A 26,145-nucleotide genomic window follows, 5' to 3' on the forward strand; every position below is an offset into this window, starting at 1 on the left:
GAACCGCACCCCCCATATTTGAAAACGTCCCGACGTCCCTGCTTCTTTTCTTCCTGGGGGGTACCGGTGGACAACACGTACATGCTGAGGAAGGCGAGAACATTATCTCCCAAGCTGGCGACAAGTAGCTATAACGAGTGGCAAGAAATTCAAAAAGGTGTGCACGTGACGCATTGCGCGTGACGTGTACCACGGCCTTCACGTATCGCGCGAAGAGCGCCGTGCACATGTTTTATCACGTGCTCACCTTTTTAAATTTCCCGCCCGCCTTTTTGAATTTCCCGCCACTCGTTAGCTTGTAACGACCGTAACGACGATGAAGCGATTAAGCCCCCAGGCTCTGTACAACCCGAGCTGCACGCCATTTGTGGCTCACACGTGGGGCACATTCCAAGTGCAGTGCGTGACGTTTCGTCACGCACAGCTGCCCTTTCCCCTCAGCTGTCCTTTTTCGTTTGTAGCATAAAACATGACGTATAGAGCGAGTACATCTTTGCGTGTGTGTGTGTGTGTGTCTTGTCCTCATTTGTCATCTTTCGTGCTTTTGTTTAACCGAGGTATTAACAGAGTAACGAAGTGCATATCGACAGGAGTCTCCTCGCGACGCATTTGCACGTAGTGCATGTGCATGATGGAGACGGGCACCTCGCGTGAGTATAGGTTGTTCAATACGCACAAATTTGTGTTGCCTAGCCACTTTGACCTTCAATGCGGGTGGAGCATCAGACTGAAGCACGATGCTAATTTCCTGAATCGCGACGGGTGCCATTTCGGATCTGAGCACCACTCCTAGAGTAAAAGTGGAACTTACTGTAAGCACAAAGTTATGCAGGTACACAAAGATCTCGGAGAGGCTGCGACGGTCAACTCCAGGAGAGCTACAATGTTCAGTTCTGTGTGGAGGTGCTAGGTGCAAGTACGACAGTTCATCATATTGGTCAGCGAAGGACACCGCTATCAAGGGCATCTACTCACATTGGTCAGTGTGTCTTACTTTACCGGCTACCCACTAAATGGCCAACACTTCTTCTTCTTCATTTATTTTCAGGGTCACCGATGACATCCTCGCTATGGCGAGGCCAAACACCGAGGCGATTCTGCACTACAATATCATCCAGCAGTTCCTTGAGTAAGTTGCCTGTTGGGAGGGGGGCTGGTCTCTAACGCGATTTCGCCGATGCAGTCAGGGCATCAAATCCATCTTCAACCTGCAGCTGGTAGGAGAGCACGCGCACTGCGGAGCGAATCCTCTCGAGAGCAGCGGCTTCTCCTACGATCCGCAGCATTTCATGGACAGAGGAAGTGGGTATACAACTGTGTTCTCCTTATTGTGTGTTTACTGATGTGTTCCTTTTCTTTTCAGTCTTTTTCTACAACTTCGGATGGTGAGTAGACCGTCAGTCGTGTACAATGACCCAAGGATGAGGGCGTGCACTCGCAGGAAGGACTACGGGACCCCGAGCAGTAACCCGATGCTCTTGGACATGGTAAAAGTGATGGCATTCGCACTGAGCGAAGGTAAGGCTGCCGTCCACTGCCACGCGGGGCTCGGCCGGACAGGTCTTTTCATCGCCTGCTACCTGGTCTATTCGCTACGGTGTCGGCCAAACGACGCTGTTCGCTACGTACGTCACAAGCGTCACGGCTCCATTCAAAGTCAAGCACAGATAGTCTGCATCCAAAAGTTTGCACAATTCCTGCTCCCACTGTTCGTCGTCTATCCTATCCAGTGAGTTGAACATATTCCATATGACCGTGCAAGAGTAAAATAATTTCTATTTTAGATATTCCAAACGGAAACCCTCAAAAGCAGACAAATACAGGTAAGATAATGGCGGTCCCACATGGTTTCTGCGATGACTCTTTGTGTTGACGATACGAATGACTGCCGGGTAACCACGGCGGACTGCTATAACTGTTTGTTCTCAGGCCATCAAAGGCTGTCGACTTCACGCTCAACCAGTACCTTGCCAAGCAACGCAAAGTGGCTCACGGCTTAGAGGGTCGCCATTTGCGCTACATCCCCAAAGTAAGGAAATGTCTGTATTCTTGAAGCCCACCGGATTATAAGTTGTCGCGTTCATCCTAGATTTATTTCGCTGTTGTATTTGGCAGATCCTGTATGTCCTCTGCGAGCGAATGTTGCAGCTGTGCCAAGTTCAAACACAAAGCTCTTCCCGCCGAAGCTTGAGCTTCCAGTTGACGCAACTAGAGCCTTTCTGTAAGCACTTTCTTGCTTCCGACCGACCTTCTTCTCTGGAAGAGGACTCATCTCCCGAAGAAGAACCATCAGATGACTATGTGCTGGATTCGATGCTCATTGCTGGACTTTCGGGCCTCTTATCTCCGAGTAGTCCAGACTACAACTACGACGATGAAGACTTCGAGCCGAGCGAAGGCAGCAGCAGCCAAGAGGAAGAGCTCATCACAGAGAATGCATGCTTTCGGGAGCTGTCTTCCCAGAAGGAGCTCCGCTCTATCGCAAGGACGACAAAGAAGACGACATCGGAGGTTGCCGAGGCACTGCTACAAGACCGTCTCATATTACATACTAGGCTGGGACAGTTTCAGAAGGACCTCAATACGCGTGCTTCTGCCTGGGATCGCCTCAATGTTGAGGAAGACGTGTCCCTACTCGCTGGCTTGCTCTGGAACTGGCTAGATGAGTTGCAGGAGCCAGTTCTGAACAGGACCGACCTCACTTTTGTGGTGATTAGAGCGGAGAACCCCGCCGCCGTACTGCACAAGTTGGACAGGGTAAGTGACGTCCCCCGGTGGGAACACAGTAGCGTAGCCAGAAAAATATTTCGGGACTTACGTGGAGGGTGCAGGATTTCCCCCTGGTTTTCCCCAGTGGTTCTCCCTAATGCACTACTAAAGGTACGATTTCGACGGGGGGTTGAACCGCTAGCCCCCCATGGCTACACCACTGCCACTGAACTAGAGGAGTACAGTTCAGTCAGGACCAGTCTGCATACGCGGTATGGCACTGTAAGATAAAGGTACGGTGAAGCAACAAGTACAGAGTCACTAAATAGCAACAAGCAAGCAGCTTGCATGTTTGGTGTCATTTAGGAGATTTTAAGACCACTGCGTTTCGCCAACTATAGGATGGGACAAACGCAAGTCTTGCTCGCGTCACATGTAAAAATACTGAAGGCGAACTCATGCGATCTAGTATCGTTCACACTGGGATCGCAAGCGCCACCTGTGGCACGCAAGGGCTCATGGGAACTAAGAGCGTCCCAGAGCATACGAGACGACCAGAGGCGGAGGTAGAAGAAGAACAACATTACCGGTGTGCGCAGCGGAAGCGTCAGTCGGGGTTCCCATGCTGCTTTGCGCCGCGCGCTTGGTGGCGCGCGCATCTTTTTAAAATTATCTATTTAGATTTTCTATAAAACTATGAGCGTGATTGGGACGGAGATAGTGGCGTTTTTGTTAATTTTTTTACAAAAAGCTACGAGAGCAGCATTGATGTCGTTTTGCAGTTGAGCAATACGGCCCGGCGGACATTCTCTCGAAGAGAGCATGCAACTACAAGATGACAAATTACCCAAAGTTGATTAATTAGTTCTTCAATTAGGGGTATTAAATAAGATGTCACCCGTGCTCTACATGGGCCGTCATCAGCATCACCGCTCGTGACCATACATAAGTCCTTCATTCTGGTTTGACATTAAACGTTCTTCAGGCGTTACTGATCCCTTCTGCACTCTTGCATATTTTGTGCCGAAACCTTCTTCGGCGAACTGTGTTACAATGCCACTTGTCGTTCGACAGATACGCGTACCATCAATGATATCAATACTATACTGATTGCTACCCCATTGAATGCCAACCAGCTGAGAGCAAAGCTTGCTTTTTTTTTTTAAAGTAAAGGCTGCATGCTTGACTCAGTCGAACGAAGCCATTCACGCTCCCGTGGATGAAGACTTGTTGGAGAGCGAATGCGCCACTTGCGATCAGTATCTGGAATCCTACAACACTATCATGGTCCGAGCTCGAGCAGCGCTACGCTGTTCAGTGAATTTTGAAAAGGCATGAAGGCGCTGACATGGTGTATCTATACCAGGAATGATATGGCTGTCTATGTTTAGGCAGAAAACATTGACAGAGGGCCGCCCTTCCTCGACTCGAAATAGTCCTCGAGTCTATAGCTCGACTGTTTTAAAGGACTTCAATACTGGAAGCAAAATTGACCTTGGAGAGAAGACAATTCCCTTTGTGATTATGAGTGTTTCTGCAGCGACTCCTCTTCCGAAGAGACAAAGAATGCACGGGAATATAGCCAGAGATCCAGAGAACTCGAGAGCTAACTCTGAAGCCAGCAGCCCTGAAAAAGGCACATTCTGCGGCGAAGCCTGGAGAGGCTCAAGAGCTAGTGAGCAACGCTACTGTCGAGGACAAGGCGTCATGTTCGCTGAAAAAATGAAGATATGCCATCGAAACTTGCAGCTGGCTATGACAAGTACAGGAAGGCTTGGACCTCGACAGGACTGATATTGTTATGGAAAGTGGAGAAAAAGTGACATACACGTTCACTCAACTCGCCGGAAATCTGTCCAAAGACGAAGGTGATCGGTTAATCACGGTGAACTTGTCGGACGAGTGGTTCACATCAGAATCGACAAGCCATAATGGTACACCGATGTTCTCGGAGTTTGAAGACTTTTCCGTCGGTTGGAGAAGTTCCAGAAGTGCCCAGACGGGCATTCCCGAGAGTCTAGGGAGTGAAGCAGGTTCCCTTGTGTCTGAAACGAACAAAAAGAAAATTCAGGATGGAGAGAGAGAGAGATCGGCGAGCGTGAAGCCGGAGAAGTCAAGGAACCTCGCCAGAGAAGAGCACAAAACTGCGACGAGCTGAGGGATGACTTATTCGCACACCCTATTTTCAGGACAGTCGCCCGCGAGTGGTTCAGATATGTACCTGGACAGTCTGATCTCGTCACACCATGAGGACGACGTCCAGAGAAACAGTAATGTCCATCACTACGATGCGACTACATCGACCATGCTTCTCCTGCGGATGACCTAGACGTTTCCCTTAAAGACTGGTCCCATCAAAAGTCCCGAGAAGGACGCTGACGATGACAGGTCCCTGAACCAAGTCAGCATATCGGCAGGAGAAATCATTGCGACGGTTCAGTCCCATGCATTCGAAAAACATTCCTTCAAAACAGGATGAACGGATGTCGGCGAATAGCGAGATATGCTTCTCATTAATTTCCTCGAAGACACGTCCACCTGGCACCTGGATAGTCTGGTCGCAGACTACAGCAGAAAGGTTAAATTTTACCGACGGAGTCTTGCGCGCCGCGGTTCTGAAACCCGCTGACATCTCTCCCGTGAAATCCGAAGGAGAAAACACCGATACTCTGAACGAAACGTGTGATGCGGGAGACGAAGCATCCGATAGTTTGTCGCCAGTTTGTTTGTGGCGAAGATGTCACCCGTGCACTACATGGACCGTCATCAGTATCACCACTCGTTACCGTGCATTAGTTATTCATCCTGGTTTGCCATTGAACGTTGTTCTCCAGCCGTTATACAGATCTCTTCTCCGTTCTAGCAAGATAGCAGAATGGAAGACATTCCTTGTTGAAAGCCATCCCATTTTTAAAAAAAAATCCTGAAACGCACCCGTGTGTTGCGACTTGCAATATCAATCGCCGAATTTTGCTATGCAAAGTGAGTCGAAATCGAAACCGCGCCGACCGGGAGCGCAAGCTGCATATACCGTGCTTATTCCACGTCAGTGGGCCATGTGCTTTGGCCCGATGGAAAGGACTGGTGTGTGTATGCTGACCTCCTGGCCAGATTACGCGCTTTGTGGCAGAGATAAGCGTCTGTCGGCAAAGGTCATGCGCTCCTGAGGCGCGTGGTTTTGGTTTCGGCTCATTTGCGCAGCAAAATTCGGCGATTGATAATTCACGGCACGCACTCGTTTTGGGATTTTGAAAAGATAGAATGACCGCTAACGAAGACAGTCTCCCTTTCTGATATCATGCTTTTGCTCGAAATTTAATTTAAATAATGAATTTACAATGAATTTTAGGTAATTAGTCATCTTGTAGTTCCATGCTCTCTTCGAGAGGGTGTCTGCATGGCCGTCTGACTCAACTACAAAACGGGTATCTATATTACTCTGTTTTTTTTTTTTTTAAATCTGTGAGGGGTAAAAATTAATACACTGTATCATATAGAAATCATAAGGCAGATGATAGAAGTCCGCCTCTGTCCCCCATTCCTTCCTGCTGTCCTTTGTACATCTGCCCACGTCTGTACGCCGTTCATACTCACAGTTGCTTCGCGGCGCTAACACGTAATTAAACAAGAGACATTAGAAGAAAAAATGTGAGTGAGAAAAATGGGGAACGCAAAGGATTTGTAAAATTGCGATGAACTCCCCCGACGTCCAAATCCGGGGGCCGCCATATGACTGACGCCCACAGACCTTCGACGCGTGAACGCCACTCCACCTCGGCGCTCCTGGCATCAAATCCAATCCAATCCAAGTCGTGTTTCCTCTGCTGGACTTGTACGTTCGTCTTGTCTACGCTACCATCTTTGCCTATGCTATGCATCCATTGTCTACGCTACCATCTTATGTGTGCTTCGGTGGCTTTCTATTCCGCAAATAAAGTGTATAGTATCCTTCTACTGCGACGTGTTGGAATAGCGTGCGCACCTTGCGAGAGATACCGTTCGTAAGGCCTAGCTACCGTGTCTATCATGGCGACTCAGTTGTTGAGATGCCCCGATTCATCACCTTGGTTTCTACGTATTATGAGAGTTCTGTGATATGTAAAGATGCAATTCCTATCGCCCATCGAGTTGATATTTCATTAGCGTTGCTGTTGCTCATGCGCAGGGAACACGGTTCACAACCGAGTACTTGGTGCGCTTCGTGAGTCGCCTGGGCCTGACTACGGTGTCTGAGAGGCGTAACCTGCTACGACGACTGACGGCGTCTCTATGCCACCAGACACTGCAACTGGAACCGGAAGGACAACGGCCACTGGGAAAGACCTGGCCCAGGATGCGGGATGGCACGGCAACGAGGGTCACGACCTTCATTGAAGGCTTGTATGATGCTGTGACACGGCACGCTGAGACACCACTGCAGAACGGCGTATACAACGAGGAGAAGGACAAGAGCTTCCACGGGATCAACATCATGGCCTCTGCCATTGCGAGGTAGCAACGACACCTCATCGATGGAGATTCCACGCAGCTACCGCAGTGCAACGAACTGGCCTAAAAGGCGTCGTAGACGCATCGAATACGTAGAAAAGTGCCCCTTTCAGCATGAAAGGGCCATCTGGAAGCTCCCCAGCTATCCGTTTGAAGGTCAAAAAGTGCCCAAATATCATCACATTTGCAAATATTTCATGGACATAACGTATATTCTGTGATACCGGATTATTCTCGTGCATCATGAGCATGCTTTACCCTTAACTTCCGCCTTCAGGTGCTGGGCGCCTTCCCTTCCAAGAAGCATGTATTTCTGTCGTCACTATGCCAGCTCCAGGTTCGGATAACATAGTCCCCCAAGCAGCACAATATGCTAAAATTTCAAGTACACGGGGGTGGTTGGCGGGTGTCTATATTGTCAGCGCGATGTTTCGTTCTTCGTTCGCAGAGCTGCGCGCCCACAGGGCTGCCAGATGACAGAAGGACCAAAAAGCAAATCACGCACTTCACGTAACCAAAATGTAGTGATGTAAGCAAGGTTCTCTGTAGCCAAAAGGTAGCCAATATGATCATAATCTGTTTTCTCATCGACGATCAGTACCGGATATTGGTTCAGCGCCTGTGTCAGTACCGGATTCAGTAACGGACCAGTTTTTGTGGTCGTTGTTCCTGACAGGAAATAGTGTGCGGTATCGGAGCTCGCATGAAAGTAATGTTATTCAGCGAACAAATAAATTTGGTCTCACCGTAATACACACATCATGGCGGGATAAGATTACACACGCTGAAACATTGAGTGAAACCTCCTGGGGTTTTTATCGTTGTCTTCAAACCACTGAAGCACTGAACAGATGAACCTGTGCTTGAAAAATCGTGCATCTCCCTCTTTCCTTTCTGTTTCGAATTATTCCTGGGCAGCGCACTGGAAGGGTAGCCGAAAATAGCCGAAGGGACACGAAAATGCAAAAATTCTCGCGGAACGAAACATGTCGTTACCTTAACAACCAAAACACAAGGAACTAGATTCATTCTTTGTGTCGTTCGTGATTTTTGAGCGAAAGAAACAGCAGCTCACGCATTCCCTCTTCCTCTCCTTCCAGAGAAGGCCGACAAATCGGGATGTGCCCTCATTGGTCACCTCAAAGGATCTGTCCAATCATCGCGGGAGGTCATTTGAGGAGACCAATCGGAGGCCCCTACGCATTGTCGCGCTTCTTGAGTTGGGGAGAAGAGGAAGGAAAGCGTAAAGATCTTCGCACTTTAGCATCCCCTCTAAGGCGCCAGCTAAAAGCGAACAGTTGGCTACTTTCAGCAAAATCTGGCAACTCCAACGTCCGCCCCCCTGCACTCGCACTTTCAGCACATTATGTTGCTTGGGCCCGTGGTAATACGCACCGTCACTATGCCATCAAGAGATAGGGGAACGTGAGGCACTGTGTGGCATGGGGCAGGGTGTTGCATAGTCGATATCTGCCTCATTCGGGACCTTAAAAAAGCGAAACTGTAACTGCGTCCGTCAAACAGTGCGACATCGTCATCAGTTCACGCTAATCGACAAGCAATCGTGAGTCGATACGCAAATCGTATTGGCGGACGTATGTCGACGAGGAAAAAATATTTTGATGATATTTCTTTGTGGTATACAACAATAGTGACTTCAATCCTACGCGTTATGACTGTAGCAGATGAAATTGGAATCACTCAGAATTAGAATCAAAAGGTGGCATGCTGTTTGCTCGCGCTCAGCCACGTGATGAATGCGCATCTCAATAGCTGTGCGATGGGGCACGGTATTACGGGAGCACATGGGGCACACTGAAGCAGTGTACTCCGCAGGGTGGTGAATAGTATGGCTTCTATACATAAAGTCAGGTTTCTGACAGGAGAGAGAATGCCGCGGGGGAAAACGAAGTTAGTTTTTCTGAGGCAGAGCAAGAAAACACGGAATTCGTTTGTCGATCCCGACGTTCCTGATATGGCACTGCTAAATGGGAGCGATATTGTTGCCTACTTCACGGTGCGCTCCCGCCAGCAGACGCCTCGAGCCCTGCTACACGTTCCAAGTCGACTTTGCATCAATTAATTCGTTGTATGCTCTTGCTATCATACTCCCCCTATGGTTGCAACACTCAGCTCGAGCCGGGGGCACACAGTTACAAGAGTTGGATGTCTATATTTTCGCAATTTATCGGAGTATCTCTTCCAAAATAACGTTTATTTTGTATGACCAGTATAAAACAGGATTTGTTCTAGCCAGTGGAGTTAGAAATGCAGTTTTCTTTCGTGCACAAAATTTAAAACAAAAATCGAGAAACGTTCTCGTCTCACTGTGCCTCATGTTCCTCTACTCGCGTGCCTTTCTTTGAATCTTCAAATGAATCTATCATGTATAGGAAGCGATGTTAGATACACTTGCACGTCTATGTTGACGTCACCAGTCGCCTTCGACTTCCCATGCTGTTGCAACACGCGGCTCAAAATATGCTCCCATAGCATACATCTCTGTTGCAAGTATATTTAAAGCACATCAGTCTTCCTTCTCACGACAGATACGAGATATACAATTTTTATACGTACTTCGTCATTCAGTGTTGTAAGTTTTAAGGAAAAGCGACGTCCCTCTTGTACGTTTATGCTGCAGAGTTACCAATACAGTCACGTCCTGCTTCTCGTTATCCGAACAGGAAACCTAGCCCTTTAGACCTGCACTCCGTTGTCTGCAATTCGGTATTCGCATCCAAAGTATCCGCTCCTCCGCTCCTTACTTTTGTACCACGAAATGAATTTTTCCGTGGTGGGCTAAACCCGACCCGTGCTTCCCGAATCTGTCGAAAGAATGTTAGGTTGACTAGGCAATTTCCGGACTTTAATTCGGAAAATTAGATTTCCCATGGCGAAAAATGCATAAAAGTGTACTCACACGATGGCAAAAACCCTCTGAAGGCGAATACCGTTGACCCCATAACTTTCCGACGTGTAGATTTCTAAGTATAATTTTTTGACACGTTACGTGAGACACCCTGTATGTGCACTAGCCTTCGGCAAACCAACATAAGTATGCGCATCGGATTTAAAGATATAATTTCCTCTGGAAACATTTAATAGCCAAGTCACTCCAGGTGCAATGTTCATGTTGCACTCGTTTATTCGTTATAAACGGGACATGGCTGTATTGTCACGAATTATTTTTATTTTATTTTATTTTAGTTATAACCGCAGAGAGGAGTGTATGAAGGTTACTGCTCTATAATTTTGCCATCTGCAGTACATCAGTGACAGAGCAAGACTCAAAACAAAGACAGGTTCCACAGTTTGATAGACACGAACTCTTATTTCTGGAAAACCTTCCTTATTCATCGTCATTATACTCATGTTTGTTGTTGCTGTCCCAGGCATCTGAATGTTCGAGGCACATGTTAGAAGATCTCAACTTATATAGCCCTAGCTCAAAAGTCGAAGTAAAAGACGCACAAATTATTTCGTTTCGTTTGTAGAATCAGCATAAATTAGCATGCGTCAACATCGAAGTCTATGCGGGAACCTTGGAAGATGAAGCGTATTGCCTACTTGCACATGTTCGAGCTCGCGTCTTTCTTCCTCTGTATGCGAATTCCGCACAGCCTACTGGGTATAGTTTCACACTGCCTTAAGGTTCCATTCAAATAAAGTTTCCATCTATGATTAACATGTTTAATCTGGAACGTACAACAAGTTTCTTTGTGCACACTCTAAGAAAAAAGAAAAAAAAAGGGGTAATTTTAGTCATTTTGGGGACTAAATGCCCAATCCTAGGTACATAATTTTCGTGCATCAATGAAAATACTGTGAAGAAGATGTGTCTCCATCCTCATCGTCAGGGGCATCTGGGTGCCCGCTTTGTTTCGAACTGTATGCGCCGAGTGATCCTCTTTTGTACCGCTCCGAGAACACGCTCGTCCCTACATTGGGTGTAGGTACGACCTTTCCCCACCTCACCCGTTAGCCCCCTTCCTTTGACTTCCCAAGACTTCTTTTTTAGGGATGGGCCAACCGAGTCCTATAATCCTCGAATCCTAGGCAGGGATTCGAGTTTCGGGAATCCGAATCCCAGTGCCCAAAACGACGAGTCGAATCTTCGAATCCACCAGCCACGTTCGTTTGTTTCTTTTCAAAATTCGCGCCTCCGGAGTCCACAGAAAGCCTGATTAGCCTAAAAAGTTCCTGATGACTGCCCCATCGACAGTAATGTCGGAAGGACTCTTCAGCGGTGTCCGCCCATTTGGTCGAACGCCGTTTGATCGAAGGCGTTTGATCGAACGCCGCTTGGTCGAAAGCCGTTTGATCGACGCCGTTTGTTCGAAAGACGTTTGTTCGAAAGGAATTCAAAGCTGCATGCACTGTGTTGTCCGCACCACTTTTCATGTAACTTTTGACTCGAGCATACGGAGCAGGCAATCAGTGTCCTCTGCTTTTTTTTATTTCTTCTTTTTTGATTTTTGCAACCGAAAAGGGGAGACCACCGGTTAGTTGCAGACGTTTGTCATTTACGAATCAGTAGGACACATATTGAAGAAAGCTGCCCCAGGTTGAGAGCAGCCGATAGTCTATCCTTGGTCTGGGCACCCTTCTTATTGCTGGCGACATATTTAAAGGGAACGGTCTGAAACGGGATAGTCATACGTGCAAAGCCACTCGAAGTCTGTGGGTGCTAAGAAGGAAATTTCGCTATGGTACAACGAGAGATATTAAATTAACAGCATGTAAAACCTTAGTTCGACCTTAGAGTATGCATCTGCAGCCTCGAATCACTACACATGCACGCTGTCCGAAGAAATAGAGAAATTACAAAGATCTGCTGCCCTGCTTATCTTGTCTAAGTTTCGAAGGACTTCTTCGGTTACATGTCTGTTGCAAGAACTAAATTTAGGTTCACTTGCACATAGGCGAAAAGTAAATAAACTGAAACTGCTCTTTCTCCTATACAGTGGTCAGTTGATTACAAACAATAATACACTGTTAAAATTTGTTCACATTCGACGGGGATATATCATCAAAAATGTCATTTACTTATTTTTTAATTCTTTGCCAAAATGTTTAATACTTGACATAAATTATTATTTGACAAAGGGTTGGGGGTTTAACAAGTACAGCGTGTTTAGTCACTATGTGTCAGAGCGGAAAAACCTATTCGGTTGTCCAACGGGTTAAGCGTGAACAACCCTGGCCCTTGTACTGCTTTTTGGACACGAAAAAGTGGGTTAGCATGAGGAATGTGTTTACGGGGAAGCAGATTACACAAAGTTAAATGTTCCTTAGGATAACTGCATTTAGAACTGCAGCTTTTTTTTCCTTGTCTTTTTTTGTCATTTTCGACACTCCAAGTGAACCAATTAAAAACATCGATCAAACGACCGCTGCCGTTTCGATCAAACGGCGTTCGATCAAATGGTTTTCGACCAAATGTCCTGCGTTCGATCAAACGGCTTTCGACCAAACGGCGTTCGATCAAATGTCCCGGAACCCTCTTCACCACATCTTATGTCATAGCTGATAAAAGACGCAGTAGGCTAGACCCTGAGCGGGTGAGAATGCTGGTGTTTTTGAACAAAAATCTGCAGTAATTGAAAACTTTCACCCGTGTTTTCTTGTTTGTTTGTTTACATTGTTCTGGACTGAAAGAGTTCAGGCAGGAACTCTTACATTACAAGTTCAAAAGTAACATGGTTTTACTTTTGATTGTATCTTAGTTTTATGGAAATAATTCGGACTCAAGGGTTAATGTATTTCCTGTAGTCAATGAAACACATTAAATAAATTACATTTTAAGAAGAAGTACATGCGTATGTTTTCTCCTCAAAGTGAACTATTCTTTAATTTGTTTTTCATTAAACAAAGGTGTGAAATTCTGCTTCAGAACACTTTACAGTAGAAGTGTTGTTTTTTTTTTTTCCTGATGTTTTAAACTCTTTGAAAGATTCGAGATTCGTAAGATTCGTGGATTCGCAGAACCTTGCTTGGATTCGGATTCTGAAAATTCTGGGTTCGTCCCATCTCTACTTCTTTTGCATCTCTTCTGTTATTGAACTGCGCTCCTGCCGCTTATTGCGTCCACCGTTGATGCCGCAGCAGCAAGACCCGCCGCATTCTGGTGACCACCCTGCGCCTACCGTCATGCCAGCCCCCGCTCTCCGACAACGCGATCCAACGCTCTTCTCTGATTGCAACTCCCAGGACATTGGTGATTGGCTCGCTGCATTCGAGCGAGTCAACAAGCATAATATGTGGGACATTACAATACTTTGAATTAAACCATCAACCGTGATATATCGAGTGATATTACATCTTGCGACATGCATAGGGCACAATTTGCACAAGCAGAGGCCAACAGTATTTGAAAATAAATAAAATAAATTAGCCAAGAAAGAACCGCTAACTATTTCTTATACTCTGTGTGGGTGGAAAATTGCTAAGTTATCTAAGTTATACAGCCGTACTCCATCAAATTGACCAAGAGCACATATTTACGTAGACCGTTGCATTCGGGAGACCATTTGCGAAGTTCAGTGACTATTTGCAGCCCTGGGGAGTAAATTTCAGGGTCAGGGGATTAAAATGGGGAGTAGGGTAAAGTGGCGCAGGATGCGACATTTTTTGCTCGACGGTGCCTGTCTCAGAGACGCTTTGCTCCACGCGCTTGAAACTTTACTCATAGGTGGCTCTGCATGTCCGCTTTATTGCACGTGATAATTGTCCGGATTGGTGTTTGCGTTGAAGAGAAAAAAAATCGGTTACTTCTGCCTGGAATGTAAAGATCCGCGAAAAAGGCGCGATTTTCTGTATTCCTTTTTATTGTCAGCTGTGCAGCAGCGTGTCGCAGACTTGTTCAGTCAATGTAAGTCCACATCCTCTTTCTTTATTCGTTCATCTAGATACAGTCTAAACTCGTCGTATGACCAAGTCCGTTCCCGCCGATTTTGGTCATAAAGCGAAATTGTCATATTAACGAGAAACACACGGAAAAAACGCCCCCCCCCCCACACACACACCATACACCTGTGTGGATCTACTGCTACATGCTGTACTAAAATGAAGACGATTCAGTTGCTGATTTACAATTTATTTGCGAAAGAAATTCGTCAGAACTGTCTGTTTCGTAGCACTTTCAGTTAGCAAGCTCTCCACTGTCTCTACTGCGTTACAAATAGCATGCACATTTTGAATGTCCTTCTGTTGCTCGAAGAATTGCAAAGCCATCTTGAGCCCTTGGGTGGCATCCCTTACGTTGACGAGAGCAGGTGCACATAATTCCTCTTCACTGCTTGTGTCTACAGTCGCGTCTCCGGCGGCGACTGCTGGTGGCGGAGCAACAACCTCCAAAATGTCGTCGTCGGAAAGGCCCTCGGCAATGTTTTCGGAAACTACACGGAAAATTGCCTCTGGCACTAACGAACTCTGAAGACCGGGGTGTGCTTTGTACGACATTGTCCACACATGCGTCACACGGGGCCAACGATATCACAAAAGCCGCAGGGTCAACAGTTGGTAGTCACAATTGGGACAGAACACCGGGGTTTTCCGCAGTTCGTTCTCGAAACTTTGTTCATGGTCGACGAGGCCAACAGTCGGCGGTCATAATAACGAGGGCAGAATACACGTGTTCTCCTTGGTCCGTCCTCAAAATTTCGGTCACAGTCGGATTAACGAGTTGTCATAATAACGAGGGTGGGTTACACGGTGTTTCTATGGGGAAAAAACGGTTCCCTAGAAAACCGGTCACAAAGTGAGGATGTCGTATTAACAAGTGTCATAATAACGAGTTTAGACTGTATATGCAAAATATGGGCACTCTTGGTGTTCCGGCTGAAAAATTAATGCATCCGATTATATGCACGGGGCAAGCCGCGACAAGTTAATGTAATTTAATAATATAATTTAGAAACTGATAGGTCAACTATCAGGTGGCTTTATGCTTGTTCCTCAGAGAGTCTTCTTCTTTTTCTTTTCTTTTTTCTTTCTCATATTGCCTAGGATTTTCCAGCAAATCTTCCTGTTTCCTAGCACATTTCCAGCAAAGCAGAAGCGCATTCAAAATCGAGCGACCTGCGACACACCAGACTGGCGGTTCTGTGTGGTTCTGTGGTGTAAACTAATTAGTTCTGACTGTATAGTTCCTTACCACGGCGTGTCTCATCTTGCCGCACGCGATGTCTCATCGCCTTCCCCCGAGGGTTGGGGGGGGGGGTACACATTTATTAGAAGGAAAGGTCTGCCAGACCAAGGTCGGCATGCTATTCCATAAAAAAAAGGTGGGGTGGGACTCCTGGAGCGCGCATCTCAAAGCTCCAGGACAGCGCCAGGCCAGTGCACTTCAGAAAGTGCAATAAAGCTCTTGTGAGGGCCCATTGTTGGTGCTGAGGCACAGGGCCAAGAAGTGCGGCCTGCGTCAGTTGGTTGTGCCCGAAGGGTGGCGCCGAAAGGGTGGCGCGATGGTTGGTGTACTTGGGGCAGGTCAGCAGGAGGTGCGACGTGTCCGCAACCACTTCGCAAACGTCGCAGAGGGCCGAGGTCTTCCTTCCCATCATGCGCTGCACCGGTGGCGTGTATGCCACGTTGAGACGCAGCCGGTGGAGGAGTGTCCCTTGTGGCCGTTGGAGACATCGTGGTGGGGAGAACTCCACCGCCGGGTCGATCGAGCGAAGAAACTCGCTGGAACGGTCGGATTCGTGAATGAAGCACCGCGCCTCTTGGGCGGCGCAGCGGCGGATCTGGATGTGGCAGGCCGACGGAGTGGGCTGTATGTGCGCCGCGGCGTCGGGTTGTTCGTGTGCACGCCAGGCCGCAGCATCGGCTCGATCGTTCCCGCCGAGGCCAATGTGGCTGGGTATCCACTGGAGACATATATTGTGCCCGGAAGCAAGGGCGGTGTTGGCTATGGACATTATCATTGTGTGTAGGTCGTCGGTTGTTTAGGTGCAGTGTGAGTCGAGTGTCTCCAGTGCCGCCTTGCTGTAGGACAGGATCGTCAAGGTTCCTGGGGGCGATGTTGTGATGTGCCTGAGGGCCGCGTGGATTGCGAAGAGCTCGGCTTCGGTGGAGGAGGTGGTATGGGAGAGCCCGAAAGCTTGCTCGATATTACCGTGCGGGACGTAGATGGCTGCAGTGGCCCCATCAAGTGTAACCGATCCGTCTGTATAGATCGCTTGTCGCTGTTGATGCTGCTCCGATAAGTGTTCGAGGACGAGCTGGCGCGCAACGGCTAACGGCGTCTCCCTCTTTCGTCCTAGGCCAGGGACGCTCGTCAATACCTGGGGCTTGGCGAGGGCCCATAAAGGAGGGTCATAGGATACACCTGAGGAGCGATCCGGGAGGATAGCCTTGAGCCTGCGGATGGCGCCGCCAAAGGTCGATGCGGTGCGGGCATCCTCAATGGACAACAGGTAGTGGCGAGGCTGCGCGAAGAAGCGCGCAAAGATGCGGTGTGTCTCTCTGTCCCGCAGGATATGCACGGGCGTCTCTCGCACCTCCGCAAGCACCGTGTACGTTTCAGCCGTACTTGGCAGTCCGAGGCATACACGGAGGCTGCGCACCTGGCCGCTGAGGAGGTCCCGCTCACCCGTTCTACTGATTCCGTGGAGCGCTGGGAGGTGGTACCGTAGCAGCCCCAGCACAACTGTGTTATAGACGTGGCGGAGGTAGTTGCACGAGGGACCCCACGACGCTCCAGAGATGCGTCGTAGCACGTTCACGAATTGCTTCGTCTTGGTAGAGAGGGCCTTGATGTGTTGGAACCATGAGAGCTTTGTCTACGATGACGCCGAGATATTTGTAGCGGGGGACGAAATCAAGTGGCGTTCCCGCGACGTACAGTGGGTAGTTCTTAAATGAGCGGTTGGTGAACGTCATGGCGACTGTTTTGCTTGGGGAGACACGTAGGCCTCTGTAGGCAAGATATGATTCAATGACGTCGAGGGCTTGCTGCAGGTGCCGCTCAATCGCGTCTCTCCGCGGTGGTCTGAAGTCCAAATGCAGACGTCGTCAGCGTAAATTGTGATCTTGACGTGGGCAGGTAGGTGAGCGTGGGCGGGGGGTGAGGCGATCATAAGGTTGAACAGCAATGGACTCAACACACTGCCCTGCGGCACCCCGCGGCTTACAGGGAAGGGAGCTGTGTCGCCGTGAGCAGTGCGCACGAAAATGGTGCGATCAGATAGGAGGTCCCGGACCCAGGAGACGACTCGGGCGCCTGCACCAGACTCTTGCAGAGTTGCGATGACGGCGCTGTGGAGGATGCTGTCGTATGCTTTCATGACGTCTAGGAAAACTGCTGCTATGAGCTGCCCTTCAGACCGCGCTTGCTAGACACTGGAGGCGATGTCTATCACGTTATCGATGGTTGACCTGCCCTGCCGGAATCCAGCCATGACCTCCGGGAAGTACCTCGTGCTTTAAAAAACAGCTTAGCCGTGAGTCAATCATGCGCTCCATCGTCTTCGCCAAACAGCTGGTGAGGGCGATCGGCCTGAAGGGGTCAATATCATGAGGTGATTTCCCGGGTTTTAGGATAAGGACAACCATTGCGGACTTCCACGCCGGAGGCACCGTCCCTGTGCGCCACGAATCATTGTAGATTTGCAGAAGCAGATGGCGTCCGCGCAAGGGAAGATTACGTAGGGCCTTGTAGGTGACCTGATCAGCGCCTGGGGAGGTATGTAGTGATGAATGTCTCAAGGCTCATTCCAGCTCAGGAAGCGAGAACATCTGATCGAGCGAAGGTTCCGTCGGTAGGACATCGGCCACAGGTATGTCTCGAGCGGACGTTAAACCGTCGGTAAGCAACGATGTTAGTCTGCCGCAATATACTCCGGCCAGCTGCATTTCTGAGCACCCCGAGGCCAAAGAGAGTGAACACGCACAACACAAACGGTGGTGTCAGGCCGTCCAGAATGCTCCTGAGGTTATTCACGTCATATGGGGTCGCTGGGGTCAAGTATAGGGAAATCACAGTGAAGTCAAGCGCGCCCATTCGAACTGAGCTGCAGACATACTCGCCTCCACTTGTTTCTATACAGTGGATCTCTTCACAGCCGGTATGTCTGATCGGACGAAAATGGCTGCTCGGCTTCTAGCATTGTTGGGCTGCGACACGAAGGTGATGTAGTTGAATAGGCGAAAGTCGTCCCGAATCCCACATTCTGAAATACACATTACTGGGAATGTATGCCTCCACGCGAACTGACGGAACTCCGAGAGCTTCGTCTGTAGGATTCTTGCGTTCCATTGGAAAATCGTGGTCGTTTGATATTGTACTGCCATGCGGCAAGAGGAAGAGCGGTAGCTGGGTCCGGCTGGGCCTACCGGCTACGTGTCGGGTGCACAGGAGTGGGAGCAATTAGTTCCTCTAAGTGCAAGATCAAGGACTTCCGGCAGTGCCTTGCGCTCGGGGCATGCAGTGATGGTGGCCCTCACAGCTGCAAAGAGCAGCTTAACCACCACTATCTGCATATCGACGGAGTCGCGGGCCGTTGTTTGGGCCGGAGGCTCTCGGCGGACCTTCGGCGTATAAGTTGCCTGACTGCTTCCGGCTTCAGACGTCGTTATACGGGTGGGCGTGGTGATGGGGATCGGTGCTGTGTGGGGGCGTCTTAAGAGGCCAAAGGAGGCAGAGGGGGAAAGTCACCCACGTTCCATACAGGTGACCTTCCAGCTAGGGCGTGGTCAGCGGGCCTAGAGCCTGCACGCTGCCATCTCTTCCGTCGTCTATGGTGCCTGCGGCGTTCTTCGTTGTGGATCTTGGCCTTGGCCTCCCGGTAGCTGCTGTTGGAGCGCGAGCGTTCTCTGGCAATGCACCTCTGCAGCTTACGTTTGGGGCAGTCGATCGACGTTGCTGTGTGGCTGCCTTGGCAGTTGACACACCTGGGGACGTTCTGGGGGCAATCGGAGGAGTCGTGGGACGTTCCACAGTTTGCACAAACCCTCTTTCGAGTGCAGCACGCAGCCACGTGTCCATGCCTCTGGCAGTTGTAACATTGCAGCGTCGGCGGTAGGTAGGGTTTTACCCGCATGGTCAGGAGATGGAGGCTGACCTCACGCGGCTTCTCGGCCACGGCGAAGGGGATCCTCACAGCACCACCGTCCTTTTTTATCCGCCTCGCAGTGATTACTGCTGGACTTGACCTGATGGCCAGCCGTATTTGGTCGTCCGATAGTGAGGTGTCCACACCAGTGATGACGCCGTAGCAAGAGCCAGTGGAGCGGGGTTCATATGCTCGAACAGGGATTGAGCAGATGCGATCGAGTCCTAAAAGGGAGACCTTTGCAGTTGAGGAAGTGGCATTCACCGCGATTATGTTTTTTCCCAAAATTCGGTCTTATCTCTTTAATCCTCCCCGGGAACTCAGAAGTGAGGAAGTCGGATAGCTTCAGGTGATTCAGCCTGGCGAGGTTCGTTGCTGCATCACGGGGAGCGAATATCACCGTGATTCCCGTGGGCGCAGGGTGTTGCCCAGCGTTTGGGCGAGCGGTCTTCCGTGCTCTTTTAAGGACCTCTTCGAAGGGTCGGTCGTCGTCGTCAGAGGAGGTGAAAGCGATGTCTCTATCGATCTGCCTCTCTCGCAGGATAATTGTTCTACTACTACAAGAGGAGTCGGTGCCACCTGCGCCTACCCCTTCGGTAGACGAGGGGCTGTCGCCGCTTCGGACGACTTCCATGGCTAGGAGGGGTCCCCCACGCCGCGCAGTAGGGCAGGGCCTGTCTGAGTTCAGGCGTAGATATGATAAAATGCGAATCAGGAATAGGTCAGTTTCAGTATAGTTTCAGGAGCAGAAAATTCCAGTTCGACTTCTTCTTCCCCCGAGAGTTGGCGAAGAGAGACAATCTGCATTTTTGAATTTCTTGTTCTGTGTTTATTTTAGAACCGGCTACGTCTGTTCTGATTTACAGATCAGATGCTCTAGACTTCTAAGAATGTGCCTATGGCTAGTTTTCTAAAAAACACGAAAAATAAAAATTCCATATTTAATTGTAAATTTCTGTCTGATCTTGCCCCACCTTCCCCTAATAGACCTCTACCTGTTTGTAAACAAATGACGTCATAATGTTCGACAGCGCCAAGAGTTTGGTAGAGTTGAACTACGTTCAAAGCTAGTGGCGAACAAGGTCGCGCCTGAAAGCCACGGTCTTGAGGGGATTACGATGATCTCGGAAAGGGACGGACCTTCGGTCCTACTTTCTTTCAGCGAACAATTGCTCATTCGTGGAACCCAGCTTTCCCCTTCGGTTTCCCCTGGTTTCGGTCTGTCTATCAACGTCATGATGACGTTTGTCGGGTAGAGGTTTATTGCCATCTAGAACCCCAGAGATTTTCTGATGGTCCATCAGAGCCTGAAATTGGGGACCGATCAGACCATCAAGCCTAATGGACTGAAGGACCATCAGGATGTCTGGTGGTTTGACGGCTCCATCAGAAAGTGTGATGGTTTGATGGTCCATCAAGACCTTCATGGGAACACCAACCCGTATGAGTGGTGTTGTAATTCTTAATCAAAAACCTGATCACTAAGGAAATTATAAAACATTTATTCACTTGAAGCACAAATCAATATGCACAGCTTAATCTTTGAGCGGGTTCAAGATGCTGGAACACGAATCATGATATGATATAATTGCTGTCGAACTAGCGTATTTTCTCTTTTCTTAAGGAATTCAGCATCGCGTAACCTTTGGCTCTGCACTCTTAAAAATGAACTTCACCACATAGCACGCTCCTAGCCAACCATCACCCCGAATGACAACGTTCTCGCCCTAGATTTGTTGAAAACGGGAGGAGGAGCCTATTTTGTGCCGTGCATAATGGCACAAAATAATGGTTTCATATTGCATTTGAAGGCACCTGAATAACAAAACAAAAAGTGTTAGAAGAATACTTGCTAACAAGAGACGAGATATGCGGGCGGAGTACACGTAAATGTTCAAATGCATCCACGAACATAGCTGAATCACTCATAACTGAACTTCTACGTAAATTGGTGCTGCAACATAGTTTTATTTCAGGATATTTGTTCCAGCAATGATCTGCAGTGTTAGAAAAATCACTGTAATAAGTGCGATAATTCACGTCTTATCACATACCGTAGTCCAACATTAATCGTAGAAAATAACACCGAACACTATGAAACTGGAGAGTACCCGCGGATAAATTTTTGTCAACATGAATGTCAGTTACTAATACCCTAGTCAGACGGTAAACATAACGCCGTTAGCGCAACGGCGGTTACTTCACCTATAATCCAACCATAATTTCGAATTACATCGTTCTGGGTCCTGATTTGTTGAAAATGGGAGGCGTACACCTTTTTTGTGATAAGAACACAAATGACACACAAGAACACAATTATGAACTGCATAATTGTGAATTATGAACTGCATAATTGTGAATTATGCAGTTCATAATTGTCACAAAAAAGGCGTACGCCTCCTGTTTTAAGGGAAAGGCGTTAGGAACTTAGGAACACTTAGAGGAAAGACGTTCCACAGAAAGATGCCCAGCAGTGGCTACGACAGCAGCCCACATCTTTCTACGCCAAAGGCATCAAAGAGTTGCCACAGCGATGGCAGTGGTGTCGGTGGGCACGGTACAGCTTTGATAAACAGACGTGGTTTGGTACATGCTTCCCGAATTTTCCATTGTATTTAAAGAAATAAAAGCCTCCGTCAACCTTGAACGACCCTTGTAATAGCTATTTGTGATTTCTTGTACTAGTCCACTATCATGGCAACCCATCAATAATGCAGCTTATCAGCATTATACGAAAATCCGGGCACGGCGGTAGCTGTGCTCCGGGCCACAGCCGTAGGGAGTTTGACATTGAACTACGGACATGATATCCGTGATGGTTGAAGTCAGTCAGAGTTTTGCTTCAGCGGAGCTATTATGCTACGGCGTCTGGTGGTGCATAGTCGAGCAGCGTGGCGTGCACGCTACATTACCCATCCCGTGCTTCTTTTTATAACAGCTGTCTTCGATTGGGCTGCACTTTATGAACTGATGCAAGTAGTGCAACTATTGCCGTTCGATTCGGCGAAGGCGTAGCCTTTGCACTACACGTTATCATATTCGATTAAAAAAAGTGCCGCAGGAGTGCAGCACGAATGCAGGAAAGTGTTGCATATCCTCATACCTCCGTGGAGCGTTCCGAGCAACTCAGTAACAGAGGACAACATGGAGGATGCGTAACATACTTGAACCACTGAAAAGAAAACTATAACTTCACCTTTTTTTTTTATTTGGGTATCCCTATTCTAATTTTTTAAGCCTTTTGATGAACTTCCCTGTTTTCGCTTTTCCGGGTTAATTTCTTGTTCTGTTTCTGAGTGTACTAGAAGTGTGTCGTATGCCTGTTTTGTCACCAAAGCAAAAGGTTCTCCATCGTGGAATTCACCGCTGAAGTTGATGGAATGTTAAAATCTGTTTGACAAGTGCCAGACGACGATAGAAATCATATTTTCCCAAATGGTGCCTGCGACGTTCTCATAATACAGCGGCACTCGGTTCCTGTCCAACCGCAACTCGCACAACACCTTACACGTCTCGGTCAGTCGACGTTGCCTTCGTCTCCCTCCTCCTCACCACTCCAGTCGGCGACCTCAAAAACGCTGGACAAAAGATTTTGTCATTGGACATTTGGACGGATATTGGACATTGTCGAAATTAACCGAACGACGCGCAGCAGAAGACGGACTGCACGGCGCCAACTCTCCTATTCGATTCAGCTTGTGCAACCTGCACTGGGACTGCCCTGACGTACACTTCCGCTTCGTCGCCTTACACTCGAGCCCTGCACGTTTTTGTGAATCGAAGACACTTAATAATTGGTAAACCAGCGCAACAGAGCGATAGCTTTTCCTTGAGCACGTGCATCAATATAGCGATATTCGCGCATAGCGAACCGCGCGAGCGATTGTGGTGTAGCGTGTGCCAGAGAACGGTGTTGCCTCACGTTAACTACGTCAATGGTAGAACATGTTCTAGACCGGCGCGAAGCGTGCCCCCCGCTGCCAGGGTTTTTCATTTTCTTTGGATCTATATTTATTGTTTTCACGCCTGATGTTCAACTAAATGTCACAATAGACCTCTTCCCTAGAAACGTCATCATGATGGTGGTAGACACACTGAAACCGAAACAAATCGGAAGGGAATGGCTGGGTTTCACGAATGGACACTTTTTCCCTGCCTCCTATTGAAAGAAAAGTAGGACCGAAGGTCGCGTACCTTTCAGAGACCATCGTAATCCCCTGAAGACCGTGGCTTTCGGGCGCGACCTTGTTTGCCTCTAGCTTCGAGCGTAGTTCAACGCTAACAAATTGGTGGCGCTTCGAACATTATGACGACATTTGTTTACAAACAGGGAGAGGTCTATTAACAAGAAACATATGGTACCGGTAATCGGAGAGTGTGGTTTGTATCTCACTGCTGGTGGCTGTAGTGTGTGTATGGGCACGTCAAATACCAGGCAGCAGACAACCTCTTTGATACAGGTGATGCTGGTGACGATGAATCTGAACCGATGCAGTGATGTGGCGACACCACATCATCTTCGTCTACGGTGGAGTTTGCTGCAACTTGAGGCAAAGTGAAGAAAATCCGCTGTCCTTTTGTACCCAGTGCGCGTATAGTGGTAGACCCTTGCGAGTTGCGACGCTTCCGTGACGTACAACGCCTCCTCGGTCACGCAATCCCAGTAGTTCACGAACATCCGGAGTCATTGCGCCCAAGGGACTCGCGCAGAGGTCTTGCCTGGCGATTTCAAGAACGATAATAGAGATGGAAGGCTTCCATAGCTCATTGGTATAGTAGTAGAAGGTAATAAGACACGCAAGGGTACAAATTGCTCTCTGCAAATGTAGAGTATGAGCACATCAAATACCAGGCAGCAGGCAACCTCTTTATTCGCGATAAAATGCTTGTACACAGAGTGAAACTATATCATACATCTGAACTGATGCACTGATGTGGCGACACCAACCGCCATGATTTAGTGGAGCAAGGTTAGTAACACATGATACAGATTTCCCACTAAACCGAAAGCTTTACTGAGTCTTTATCAGGCTATTCTCAAACAAGAAGTGAATGACTTTAAACTCTTGGGTCGTTCGAATATATACCTTTTCTATTCGCATTCCTTGCATACCCACATTGTCGTCCTTTTTGCAGTGAACTTGTCGAGGAAGTGCTGCCCTCTACACGATCAGATGAAGTGGAGCGTCCAGTAATGGAATGCCTCGGAGTGGACCTGATGTGCTGAGTATAGTGATGTTATCTTGTAGATAGCAGCCTCGCTACATCCTTGTCATTAACACGTTTGGCTTGTCAGTGTCACGTGACACCTGTCTGTACCCTACTTAAAGGGAGACTTCGGAACGATGTTTGAAAAACATTGTTGGACGACGCTTTGGATACATATTGGCCCCGAAATTATGGCTATGGACATGATTTCCCTCTTACGCGATGCATTATGCCAAAATATCAGTTAATCTTAACCGAACCACAGTCAGTAGAGGAGGAGGCCATAATTTCCCTTTCCCAGAGCACCCACACGAAGCCGACGTATGACGTCACGGGGTATGCAGAAGCAGAAGAGGAACGCGTGTGTCGGTGTGTCGCGGCCGGTCATAGCGGTTTAGGAGCAGCGTTCCGTCATGGGTTCAGGCCATTACGACCCTGTATTCTATTCGTCTGACTCGGATGAGTGCGACGAAGTTGCTTCGGGGCCACAGGTGGACGCGGACAGCAGCGTCCGTGTTGCACGGGTGTTCGCCGCGAATGACGAGTCCTCCTTCAGAGCCTTATCTACAGTATTTAGTTATTTAGTTAATATTTAGTTAGTTTAGTTTAATTAATATTTAGTTCTATCAGACTTGTGTCGATTACCAAAGGGGGACATATCAGCACCACCTTGTATATTGCGCACCTCTTTGAGTCTTCTTTTTGCGTACGCACTCCGTTGAGTTGGCATGGGAGCACTCGGGAAGAGCGTAGCAACAGCGTGGCTCTGCAACATCTCAGATTCGAAATGGTCGGAACATATTCTACTCTGTGCCGGATCATTCGACTCATTCAGTCTTTCGGAGCGATGCCCAGTCACGGCGACGCTTTTCATCTTTCGGGAAGCGAAAATAAGCAACACCCGACGTAGAAGTCGATTTGTTGCCGCTAGTTTTGATGCAACACCTCGCACCGCCTCTCATATCACTCATTGTTGCACAAAACACGAGAACACTACAAGGCATTGAGTGAACACAAGAACAGATCAAGTGGACGCATACCCATTGACGCTGGACGCTTTCCAGTGTTGCTTGCAACATATTCTTGCAGCGGCGGCTAAGAGCGACCGCTCCTCAGATTCCGAAAATAATTTCTGTGACATCTGCGCCGTCTTCAGCTGAGACATTCCGTAACTGTGTTCGAAAAATGTCAATAATCGTAAAAGTAACAGAAGCCTGCAACCGATTTTCTTCCGAGGTCTCCCCTTAAGGAATAGAAAATAAACCGGAGGTTTGTTGTTGATGGGACACAGTCCCGTGCTTTAAAGGGGCACTAAACTGATGGTCGTACTTTGTCTAAAAAACTACACAGAGTGAAAGCAGGGGTTTCACTCTACCTAAATATGTGGAGGACTTTGTGTAGCTCAAGCGCTTTAGCTATTTACATGCCCAGCAATTCGGGACAAAACGTAAAGCAGGCTTCACCTGATACTGCTCCCATAGAAGCCATGTATTAGGAATAGAAAAGCGCGTGTAGCACGTTCCTTTGTTAGCGCTTTGCATTCGTTCTCTAGTGGGACGTTCTCTGTGTCATAGCGAAACATATGGTGCAAGTTTCGTTAACGAATATTGGGGTCTTCGAGGTTCCATTTTGGTTCCAAATTTCTGACCTGTAAAGTAGGCTTCACCAGATGCATTGAAGCGCTGGT

The 26,145-nt window shown here is 48.3% G+C and overlaps 2 protein-coding genes across 3 annotated transcripts; one reads left to right on the forward strand and one right to left on the reverse strand.

Moving 5' to 3' along the window:
- Positions 1–707: 707 nt before the first annotated feature.
- Positions 708–7,396, forward strand: LOC135396445 (protein tyrosine phosphatase domain-containing protein 1-like). Of its 2 annotated transcripts, none has more exons than XM_064627408.1 (9): positions 708–979; positions 1,049–1,129; positions 1,184–1,302; positions 1,364–1,385; positions 1,427–1,729; positions 1,785–1,823; positions 1,930–2,029; positions 2,116–2,757; positions 6,875–7,396. In XM_064627408.1, the coding sequence occupies exons 2-9, from the start codon at positions 1,071–1,073 to the stop codon at positions 7,202–7,204; spliced, it is 1,614 nt and encodes a 537-aa protein (XP_064483478.1). In that variant the 5' UTR covers positions 708–979; positions 1,049–1,070; the 3' UTR covers positions 7,205–7,396. The 2 variants fall into 2 exon arrangements, with proteins under 2 accessions (XP_064483478.1, XP_064483479.1); XM_064627409.1 differs by having other exon boundaries at positions 710–979; positions 1,442–1,729.
- An 8,746-nt stretch (positions 7,397–16,142) lies between these two features.
- LOC135398364 (uncharacterized) lies at positions 16,143–17,483 on the reverse strand. Its single transcript, XM_064629777.1, has 2 exons — positions 17,331–17,483; positions 16,143–16,979 (listed from the first exon to the last, which is right to left on the reverse strand). Exons 1-2 carry the CDS (start codon positions 17,481–17,483, stop codon positions 16,143–16,145), a joined length of 990 nt encoding a protein of 329 aa, XP_064485847.1.
- Positions 17,484–26,145: the final 8,662 nt, after the last annotated feature.

Source organism: Ornithodoros turicata, chromosome 6, assembly GCF_037126465.1.
Source record: "Ornithodoros turicata isolate Travis chromosome 6, ASM3712646v1, whole genome shotgun sequence".
Lineage (NCBI taxonomy): Eukaryota > Metazoa > Arthropoda > Arachnida > Ixodida > Argasidae > Ornithodoros > Ornithodoros turicata.